Raw genomic sequence first — 12,162 nt, forward strand, 5'->3', positions numbered from 1 at the left:
TTCCATGCCCTATTTCTAAATAAACGAATAGCCGTTCTTAATTTCACAGCAACTAAACTGGTGACCTGTGCTCTAGCCATCTCCTTGAACCAGAGTTAGTGCGTGTGCTGGAGGGGCCAGTTACACAGAGGAGGATATCAGAGCTCACTGGTGCACCTGCTGTTACAACATGACCACAAAAGAATTGGAAGGAAGAGATAACTGCTTACAATCTTTCTGCCTGAGTTGGGAGAGAAGTAATAAGACAGAAGTAGTTGATTAACAGCAAGTTTGCACACTGCCTGCACCCAGAAAGCAGATGGGACCTTCAGCTGCTGTGTAGACATATTGAAAGAATGACTCAGTGACACCTTAAGCCCACAAGGTCTAGATCAGACTACAGACACGGCGATGGATAATTGCACATCCCACTGAATTTCCCAAGTCTTCCTGCAGATGTTGGCCCAGTCCCATTGCCCCCACCTCCTTCACATCTGTCAGATGCATTACTATCACCTCCCCTAGAATGTTTTAAAAATTATCTTGTCGTAAGTTCAATGAAACAGTGAAATACATTGTTTGCTCCAACGACCAACAGTCCAAGGATGTGCTGGGGGCAGCCCGCATGTGCTACTACACTTCCAGCACCAGCCCCGACGCTGACCCCAACAACTTACCAGCCCCGACGCTGACCCCAACAACTTACCAGCCCCGACGCCGACCCCAACAACTTACCAGCCTCGACGCCGACCCCAACTTACCAGCCCCGACGCCGACAACTTACCAGCCTCGACCCACAACTGTTTGGAAGGTGAGCGGAGCCGGAGCAGCTGGAGGGAATCCTTGTGGTCAGTGAGGATGTACAAACTCATTTTCCTCAGAGGCTGCACTAATGAGTGACGATTGGACTGCTGTGGGCTTGTTCTTGCTGACAACATCCCATGCCACATCAATCTGCAGAACATGACCCTAAGGGACTTGGGTAGATTATGGTTTTTGTGACTGAGCAGCTGAAAGCATATCACGAGTCCTGGTTATGCAACCACTGATGCCCCAGGTAGACAATCTCTATTGATCATGGCTGGGGTCACCTGTCTTTTAAAAGCAGTGGCAAACCACTTCTGTTGAAAAATTTGCCAAGAATAAGCATGGTCACGGAAAGAGAAAAGAGTAAGAATAGCAGAAATTAACAAATTTCACGACACATGCTAGTGGTATTAAACCTGATTCCGTAGGGGGAATTGCCCACAGGCAAAAGATTAAAGACAGATGTTAGACGATGTTCATACGACTCAGCACGATGATGTTATTGCTTTGTCATTAAATGTGCCCTGTGCTGTGTGTGACTGTTGTTTGTGTTTTGCACCGTGTCCCTGGAGTAACTGTTTCATTTGGCTGTATTCATGTATGGATGGATGACGATTAAACTTGAACTAGACAGTGGCAGGAAGAGTTTTGCTATTACCATATTTCCCTAACTCTTGTGTTTACTTACTCAGCCCTGGGAACTGCTGACAATTATTTACTTGTTGAGATACAACGTGGATCAGGCCCTTACGGCCACACCGCCCAACAATGCTGACCTAACCCTGGCCTAATCACAGGACATTTTACAATCAACAATTAACAATGGACACTGTACTGAAATACACCTTTTGTGTTTTTGATGGTTCTTTGTTGCCATTTGCGTGTGGCTGGAGGGGGCGAAGGGGATCTGATGTTTATCTTTGAAAGGGGTGGTTCCATTGTTTTCTTTGTTTCGTGGCTGTCTCTGGGGAAGCTGAATCTCAGGGTTTGTATACTGCATACATACCTTTGATAATAGATGTACTTTGAATCTTACTAATCGGTAGGTTTTTGGACTGTGGGAGGAAACTGGAGCACCCAGAGGAAACCTACGCATTCCACAGGGTACAGACTACTCAGAGGACACCGGGGTTGAACTCTGACAGCCCGAGCTGTACTAACATCACCCTAACCACTACACAGTGTCACAGCCGCCCCTTAAAGATCCACTTCTAGAGAACAAGACAAGTCACAGTTTGACTGAATATTTTAATTAAGTTTTGGTCAAAAAAAGTCATGAAATAAACTTAATTCACAAGCAGCAAGATAAAAAACACACGCATCTGACCCATGTTTCAGTTGGGCAATAAGATACTATAAAGATTTTTAAAAGTGGAAAACATTTCCTTAAAGAGTCTAAGTATACAAGTCAACTGATTTTACCAGTTTATAATATATAAAAAAATTAATAGAACAGCCATCTCACACATGTGATTACTACTTTTAACATGAGAGGGTTACATGATTCTCAGTCTTTTCAGAAATACAAATGGTGCAATACGGGTAGTAAAAATGGAGGCCAAGTTGTCACCCACAACTTTAAAGGTTTGAATGAAGAGTGCTTAGCAAAAATGTGCCCAGGCAAAGGAGTCAGAAAATGCTATTTGTTTACACTGAAAAATACAGGAAAGGGTTAACAATTCCTTAGTCAACTTCACTTAACAGTTTAACTTTTTTGTTTGGATCACAGATTAAACAACTTCCAAGGTCAAAACTGTGTTTACAAATAAATTACATGGTCCATTGTACGTTGTAAAAAAATAAGCATTTCTAGGGTCATCTAATGATGCTATGCTACAGTAACCATGCTGCAGGGGAAGTGAAGCCAATACGTTTCCATCTTGATTTATGCATTGCTTGCTTTTGTCTCTTCCACCTTAACTCTAGAGGGAAAAGCACATCCAAAGTTGGTGAATTGCACAAGATTCCGCTAAAATAAGTTTCATTCACACTGCTGTGGTCCAGACTACTGGGAGGAAAAGCGTGCGGCCACAGTGGCTCTCCATTAATTATCTCCCCCCTCAAAACCACCCAGGGCAACACAAGTGTAGCGGCCATTGTCGTTGCCCCCTCTCTCCCTCCCACCTTCCCAAGAATTACACCTCAATGCTCCTATCACAGCCTGCTCCTTGTGATAGACAACCTAGAAATTGGTTCCCAGCGCAGTTACCTGCACAATTACAAATACAACAGCAGAATAATGCAGGGGTTCCCAACCCCTTGCTTAACTGTGTTGGTCCACGGCATAAAAAAAGACCGGGAGCCCCTGGTTTAATGTTTTAGACAAACATTTATTAATCAAAGTATTGAGTATAAGAGCTGGAATGTTATGATGAGGTTGTATAAGGCATTGGTGAGGCCAAATCTGGAGTATTGTGTTCAGTTTTGGTCACCAAATTACAGGAAGGATATAACTAAGGTTGAAAGAGTGCAGAGAAGGTTTACAAGGATGTTGCCGGGACTTGAGAAACTCAGTTACAGAGAAAGGTTGAATAGGTTAGGACTTCATTCCCTGGAGCGTAGAAGAATGAGGGGAGATTTGATAGAGGTATATAAAATTATGATGGGTATAGATAGAGTGAATGCAAGCAGGCTTTTTCCACTGAGGCAAGGGGAGAAAAAAACCAGAGGACATGGGTTAAGGGTGGGGGGGGGGGGAGTTTAAAGGGAACATTAGGGGGGGCTTCTTCACACAGAGAGTGGTGGGAGTACGGAATGAGCTGCCAGACGAGGTGGTAAATGCGGGTTCTTTTTTAACATTTAAGAATAAATTGGACAGATACATGGATGGGAGGTGTATGGAGGGATATGGTCCGTGTGCAGGTCAGTGGGACTAGGCAGAAAATGGTTCGGCACAGCCAAGAAGGGCCAAAGGGCCTGTTTCTGTGCTGTAGTTTCTATGGTTCATTTAGGATGTACATACTGTTTGCAATTTCTTACAGTGTCGATAGTATTTAAACTTAATGCAATGCTGGAATAACTCTACAGTTAACTGTGTCCCACCAACCCAACTGGTCCAGGCTATTCAGATCTATCAGTGCATGCAAGTTCTGCAGCTGTAATCTACACACAAGGGACTCAGCAGGTCAGGCAGCATCTACGGAAAGGAATAAGCAGTATAAAGACCAAGAGCATATGAAGTGTCACGGATGTAGGTATGAAGAGATTGAACCAGGGGGATAAAACAGAGCCAAGATATGTAGACACAAGTTCAATAAGGCAGGAACAGGCAGAAACAATGGCTCCACCTGGAAAGGCAAGTTTATGGATCTTGGGTAGGAGGTATAAATGGGAGGTGCAGTGTAAGGGAACTATGAGGTTGGTGGCAGTGGATGGGAGATCCCCAGAGTTAATGTCAGTGATAATGGGGGAAGAGCTGTTGCCTGGCCACAGCAAGGTACAAGTCAGTCTGTCAGACTACTACGCCACCCCCCTTATCTGCGGGTTTGATGGTACGTTGAGAGTGGACAGCAGCGTTCATTATAAGGAGTGGGGTTTGAATTGGAGAGAGCAGTGGTAAAGTCGAGATGGTTGATGCCTCGATGGCAGTTAGCAATAAAATGATCCAGAAAGCCCTAGACCTGGTGCCACCACTACCACATACAGATGACACGCTGGGCTGGAAGGGCTGAATACAAGGGATGGACACATTCTAAGCAGAGAGACAGGCTATACAAGAGATCATGAAGAGCAACATATGTAATTATAATATTCTAGATGGGCAATGGCAAAGCATTAACAGGCACAGCAGATCCAAACAGCAAGGCAAGATAATGTACACATTAAGAGTCTTTCAATACACAAAGAACTGAACAGTCCCACATAAAGCAAACACCAGGCAGGCCATCACTCAGAAAAATGAAGCAGACACACAAAATTAACAAAATAATTCACAAGGCATTCAGAAAGGAAGACAGCAGAACAAAATAAGCCAGCGAAGGAACAAGGACAAGTTTGACAAATCTTTATTTCCGCCCTGTAAGAGTTTTGAATAACTTATACATGAATAGAACTCCATACCCTTTTGTTTCTAACTTCTCCGCAACACCATCTTTGGCTTTTTCTTCCTCTTTCCCATCTGGAAAATCAGATACCAATGTTGTTATTTAATCTGAATTACCAAATGTTTTTGTTCAGTCACAAATACACAAGACTCAGCTCAACTAATCAGGCCTGGGAACTGACGCTACGTTCTCAGAGTAACAATTGCTCACTTTGCCACTGGATCGATGAGTAACCCGTTGCAATTTTAACCGAGGGGTAAGGGATGCTTACACAAGAAAACTCTTCCTGGGTCTACCTCAAGTGAAGACCTCAATATTTGTCTCACTATTTTGGCATAGCACTTAATATTTTTATATGCATTTTTATAATTTATAGTACGTTTTATGTATTGCACTGTACTGCTGCTGTAGAACAGACCTCATGACATGTCAGTGACAATAAACCTGTTTCTGACTGAAAAATACATACACCATTAGTATTATTAACTATTTCATCACCAACCTGATTTTTTCTCTTCTTCCTTTTCTTCTTCTACTTTGGCACGCTTTAGCTTCTTGTAATTTGCAGCGTTACGCCGACCTCCCTCCCCTTCATCTTCAGAATCAGAGAACTCTTCATCACATGCTATTCTCTTATCAGAAGCACGGACTGTTGGGAAAGAAAACCACGGAATGGAAATGCAAAAATAATTGCTTTATTACGCAAATGCCATTGAGCATGGCGTGGTTGATACTGTTAAGATTGTGAGCAGGGTTTCCCAATCTGGGGTCCACAGACCCCTTGCTAAATGGTATTGGTCCATGGCGTAAAACCACTGACCTTTCAGTTCCCCAAGAACCCTCTCCCTATAATAATGGCAATTCACACTTCATGACCCCTAAACAGTTGGAATTTCCACCTTACTGCTAGTATCTTCCACAGTGAAGACTGATGCAAAACACTTCTTCAGTTTGTCCACCATCCTTGCCCCCCCATTACTATCTCTTCAGCTTTGTTTTCCAGTGGTCCGATATCCACTCACTCCTCTCCTTTACATCATGTATATGAAGAAACATTTTGGTATCCCCTTTAATATTATTGGCCAGCTTACTTTCGTATTCCATCTTTACCTGCTTAGTGACTTTTTTTAGTCGCCTTCTGTGGGCTTCCCAATCCGCCAAGTTCCCACGACTTTTTGCTCTATTGTATGCCCTCTCTTGGGCTTTGACTTCTCATTAGCCACAGCTGTATCACTTTGCCTTTACCTCTTTGGGATTTATATATCCTGTGCCTTTCAAATTGCTTCCAGAAATTCCAGCCATTGCTGCTCTGCTATCACCCCTGCCAGTGTTCTTTTCCAATCAATTCTGGCCAGCTCCTCTCTCATGCCTCTGTAATTCCCTTTACTTCACTGTAATACTGATACATCTGACTGTAGGTTCTCCTTCTCAGTTTCAGGGCAAACTCGTTCATATTATGATCACTTGCCCCCAAGGGTTCTTTTATCTTCAGCTCTCTAATCAATTCCAGTTCATTGCACCAAATCCAGAATAGCTGATCCCCTAGTGAGTTCAACTACAAGCTGCTCTAAAAAGCCATCTCATAGGCATTCTAGAAATTCTTCCTCTTGGAATCCAGCACCAAACTGATTTCAATCTACCTGCATATTGAAATCCCCTGTGACTATTGTAACTTTCCCCTTTGGGCATACATTTTCTATACCCTGTTGTAATTTGTAGACCACATCCTTACTACTGTTTAGGAGTCTATACACAACTTCCATCAGGGTCTTTTAACCCTTGCAGTTCCTTAGCTCTTTTCCTTAGGTCACCTCAGGATCCAACACCTCCTTGAACGTGGACACAAGTTACATCAGGATCCAACACCCCCTTGAGTGTGGACACAGGTCACATCAGGATCCAACACCCCCTTGAACATGGACACAGGTCACATCAGGATCCAACACCCCCTTGAGCGCGAACACAGGTCACATCAGGATCCAACACCCCCTTGAACATGGACACAGGTCACATCAGGATCCAACACCCCCTTGAACGTGGACACAGGTCACATCAGGATCCAACACCCCCTTGAACATGGACACAGGTCACATCAGGATCCAACACCCCCTTGAGTGTGGACACAGGTCACATCAGGATCCAACACCCCCTTGAGCGCGAACACAGGTCACATCAGGATCCAACACCCCCTTGAACATGGACACAGGTCACATCAGGATCCAACACCCCCTTGAACGTGGACACAGGTCACATCAGGATCCAACACCCCCTTGAACGTGGACACAGGTCACAACAGGATCCAACACCCCCTTGAGTGTGGACACAGGTCACATCAGGATCCAACACCCCCTTGAACATGGACACAGGTCACATCAGGATCCAACACCCCCTTGAACGTGGACACAGGTTACATCAGGATCCAACACCACCTTGAACAGGGACACAGGTCACATCAGGATCCAACACCCCCTTGAACGTGGACACAGGTTACATCAGGATCCAACACCCCCTTGAACGTGGACACAGGTCACATCAGGATCCAACAGCCCCTTGAGCGTGGACACAGGTTACATCAGGATCCAACAGCCCCTTGAACATGGACGCAGGTCACATCAGGATCCAACAGCCCCTTGAACATGGACGCAGGTCACATCAGGATCCAACAGCCCCTTGAGCGTGGACACAGGTCACATCAGGATCCAACACCCCCTTGAACATGGACACAGGTCACATCAGGATCCAACACCCCCTTGAACGTGGACACAGGTCACATCAGGATCCAACACCCCCTTGAACATGGACACAGGTCACATCAGGATCCAACACCCCCTTGAACGTGGGCACAGGTCACATCAGGATCCAACACCCCCTTGAGCGCGGACACAGGTCACATCAGGATCCAACACCCCCTTGAACATGGACACAGGTCACATCAGGATCCAACAGCCCATTGAGCGTGGACACAGGTCACATCAGGATCCAACACCCCCTTGAACGTGGACACAGGTCACATCAGGCAACCTAAACTTCAGCCACAGACAATCTGCCATAATGTTGGGTAATGTCAGCAGTACTAATACTGAAATATGCTATTTGCAATAAAAATTGTAAAGTAACAAACACAACTCACTAGAAATACGTTTGTCTGCATCTTCCTCCTCTTCATCTCCACTATCCTCTGGAAGAGCATCCTCAGGGATAGACTGCATTTGAACACCCGGTGCATGGGGCAGCATACGCAGGTTTTCAAACAAGCGCTGCCTATAGATTTACAACCAAGAATTATCATCCCATTAGACACAATGCCGATTGTTGTTTATCTTAAAAAAGGATGCAAAAATTCTAGATTTTAGATGTACACATTAGAGAAACTATCTGACCAAAATGTTCCCAGCCCTAAACTTACACGGGTTTGCATACATTTGCTGTTTTATTTCTCTCACCATTAAAGGAGAATGATCAAAGAGCTCAAAGATACCTCTAAACCGCAAGGCAAGCCACACAGAAAAATAGTTTGACTCTCAGAGAAGAACAGCTTTGAGCAATGTTTCAACATGCACATATAATGGCATTGCAGAGGTATCCGAGCAGGAGAAAAGCTCACCTTGTTGAGTTCAGATAATATGAATCTATCGTATGAAGCTCAGCTCTTAAACTATTGTCACCCCACAGATCTGCACTGCTCTGAAATCTCAGTCCCATGAACAATACCTACTAGAGTGCACACCCTTAGGTTTGTAAATGGCCTGTGCTCTCTGGGTACTGTCCAAACCCCAAACCGTCAAAAACTTTCTAAACCAGTGTCCTTGCACTGACAGTCACCTCCATTCCAAGACCACACCAGGGCAGGTCCAAATTTACCTCGACTGCTTGGAATTCCATTACCCTTTGTGTTTTCCTATGGACAAAACGCCAAACTCAAACTCATCAACTGTGGTAGTTCTTGTGTGGCTGCTTCACATTTTTCCTGGAATATGGGCGATAAGTGTCTAGTATCCAAAGACACTTAGCAGGCATTACTTTTGTACTTTATTTTTTGCCTATTATGTTTTTTGACCACCTTATCCACCAACCCTGCTATCAAAGAAACACTCCAAGGTCCTTTTGTTCCTCCACATTTCCCGAAATTCTTTCCTTGGTACTTTACAACCTAAGACACAGATTGTAAAGCAGGGAGATGCAATTACCAAACTGGATTCTCAAAGACAGTCCAGTGCTATCACTGCACGTAGGAATACAGGCATTTTGCAAAGCAGGTCACAAATGAACAGCTGAAATTTATGTATTTAGCGACACAGCGTGGAGTAGGCTTTTCCGCAGCTTCGAGCTATGCTGCCGCAGCATACGACAAACCCAGTTAAGTCTAACCTAATCATGGGACAATTTACAATGACCAATTAACCTATCCAGTGGGTCTTTAGACTGCTGGAGGAAACCCAGTTATTCCACAGGGAGGACGTAGAGGCTCCTTACACAACTGTGCTGGAATTGGACCCTGGAACACCTCGCACTGTAAAAGCGCTGTGCTAACCACACTACTGCGGCACCCATGGTAGAGAATACTCAACTGCTGAGCAAATTACCACATATCACATGACAACACAGCTCATATCATCGATGAATAGAACTACATACTTTATTTTCTCCAGATATTCATTGGTGTTCTGGTTTGTCATGTTGGAAGGACTGATGTGCAGCTTGAAGTCAGGTCCAAAATATTCAAAGTAATCATTGTATGGTAGTTCTGAAATACAAATCATCATGTTTAGTTCTCTGCCTGTCAAGGATAGCATTTGCCAGCACAGAATGCATAAAGCTGTACCTTTTTCTATTTTTAAATCAGAATGTGCTCTCAAAATTCATTGCGTACAGCTCTTGAGAAAATAAATTGTGCCACTGAACAAACTGGCCAGTCAATACCTTATTCCTGTCAGCAGCTGAATGAGAACACACTACTGAGGCAGCTTACAGACCTCTCCTTCACATTGTCAATGAAGAGATGTGACACTGCATTGCTCCAGATTCCAGCATCGGCAATCCACTGGAAGAACTCAGTAGGTCAAGCAGCACTGTCAACGTTTTGTAGTGAAATTTTAACAATTTTGTTCCTCCTCTGACGCCACTCCAGCTGAGTTCCTCCTGCAGATTCTGTGTTGTACCATCTCATTCAATTTCAAAATGTTTTGTAATACCAGAATTTATTAATTCCAAGTGAATATTACCGTGTTAGGAATTCACTGAACAATAGAATGCTTCTTAAGAGGTAGCCATTCCCGTCAAGTCTGTGCAAGAACAAACTAGTCTGTTCCAATCCCTTGCCCAGTCACAACACTGCATTTCCTTTCAGAAAGGTATCTAGCTCCTTTGCAGATACAATTGACTCTCAACCCCAATATTGGTATTGCACTCCAGACCCTAACCATCCACTCTGTTGAAATGAATTTGCTCGTATCAGTCTGTTCTTTTGACAACTGCATTCTTTCTCTGACCCTCCTGTTACTTCACCACTGGCAATAGCTTCTAATTACTCTCTCCATTTTGTTTCCGCCACTCCATTCAACACAAGCCCAGCCCAACCCATCCAATCTTTTCTCACAGGACCACCGGTCAGTACCAAGTATTACTCAAGCAAAATCTCTCTGAACTGTTTCTAATGCACTAACATCCACCCTTGAGGAGAATAATGTTGCACTCAAGACTCATTCAGTCTCACTCAGGGGTCCCCAACCGTTTTTATGCCATGAACCAATACCAGTAAGCATGGGGTCCATGGACTCTCACCAATGACTCGAATTACAACTTCCCAACCTTTATATTCAAATTCTCCCATAAATAGCTTTTCACATTTTCCCTGTGACTGTTATAAAGTTCTAATTCTAGTTTTTCAAAATAAGAGTTAAATTTTTTGCTTTCCAATCTAATATCTTTCCCAAAGTATGATGCCCAAGCTGAAACACAATACTCCAGTTGGGACTGAACCAGTCTAAATAAATATGCATCATGAATTTCTATGCTTTTATGCTATTTAAAAGGCAAGTTACCCAATATTTTATCAATGGCCCTGCCACCTTCAGCAATGCACACTGATGCCCAAATCCCTTTCAGAAGAGTGCCCTCTACACGGCCTTTTCTTAACTTCCTACCACACTTCCCCAACAAGAGGGAAGTACATTCTTAAATCTTCAACAACCAAATAACCATAAGACATGGGAGCAGAGGCCGTTCAGCCCAACAAATCTGCTCCACCATTTTCATCACGGCTAACCAATTTCCCTCTCAACCCCATTCTCCTGCCTTCTCCTCTAATCTTTCACACCGTGACTAATCATGAGCCTGTCAACCTCCGCCTTCAGTGACCTGGCCTCCACATCTGCCTGTGGCAACGAACTCCACCGATTCACCACCCGCTGGCTAAAGAAATTCCTCACTTCTGTCCTTAATGTATGTCCCCTATTTTGAGGCTGTGCCCTCTGGTCAAAGACCAGGAATTACCTGGATGAAGACACATCTGCGTATTGCCATATATACCTTAAGAGCTGATTTTTTAAAAGAATTCAATTTCAGAGACTGTTAAAAAGTCTGCAGCAACTACAGTTGACCCTGAGGCTTAATGAAATGAAAGCTTAATTGGAGGTGGCAAATTCATGGCACGTACAAAAACCTTGTTGGCAAGGGTATGCAGTGCTGCCCCTCGATCCGTTAAACCCCATCCATAAGATACACCACAGTCCTGTGGTCTGCCCTGCCTGCAAGTGCCTCGTAAATGTGACACTATCCTGTTGAGCCACTTTAAATTCCTGGATGTTCGTTTCAGAGGATCTGTCCTGGACCCAGCACTTAAGTGGCATTGTGAAGGAAGCACGGCAACGCCTCTACTTCCTTTGGAGCCTGCAAAGATTCATCATTATATCTAAAGTTTTGACAAACTTCTATAGATGGGTGGCAGAGTGTGTACTGACCTGCTGCATCACGGCCTAGTACAGAGGCATCAATGCCTTTGAACAGAACATCCTACAGAAGGCAGTGGGTTCAGCCCAGTACGTGAAAGGTAGAGCCCTCCCAGCCATTGAGCACGTCTACATGAAACACTGTCACAGAATAGCAACATCCAACATTAGAGATCCCCACCACCCAGGACATGTTCTCTTTTCACTGCTGCCATCAGGTAGAAGGGCTCAGGATTCGCACGATCAGGATAAAGAGTTACTACCCCTCAACCTCTTGAATAAAAGGGGGAAGCTACACTCAACTTCACTTTCCCCATCACTGAAATGTTCCTACAACCAATGATCTCACTTTAAGGACTCTATCTCATTATCCCATGCGCTCATTA

The 12,162-nt window shown here is 44.1% G+C and overlaps 1 protein-coding gene across 1 annotated transcript in view; it reads right to left on the minus strand.

Moving 5' to 3' along the window:
- Window positions 1-2,014: 2,014 nt before the first annotated feature.
- The window catches only part of hdac1 (histone deacetylase 1), a 40,104-nt gene continuing 29,956 nt past the window's right edge, over window positions 2,015-12,162 (minus strand). Inside the window, exons 10-14 of the mRNA XM_072246180.1 lie at window positions 9,465-9,573; window positions 7,960-8,090; window positions 5,332-5,478; window positions 4,846-4,903; window positions 2,015-2,708 (exon numbers count right to left, since the gene is read on the minus strand). Coding sequence (XP_072102281.1) covers window positions 2,672-2,708; window positions 4,846-4,903; window positions 5,332-5,478; window positions 7,960-8,090; window positions 9,465-9,573 — 482 coding nt within the window. The 3' untranslated portion in view covers window positions 2,015-2,671. The remainder of the gene's footprint in view (window positions 2,709-4,845; window positions 4,904-5,331; window positions 5,479-7,959; window positions 8,091-9,464; window positions 9,574-12,162) is intronic.

This window comes from Mobula birostris, chromosome 29 (genome assembly GCF_030028105.1).
Source record: "Mobula birostris isolate sMobBir1 chromosome 29, sMobBir1.hap1, whole genome shotgun sequence".
NCBI lineage: Eukaryota > Metazoa > Chordata > Chondrichthyes > Myliobatiformes > Myliobatidae > Mobula > Mobula birostris.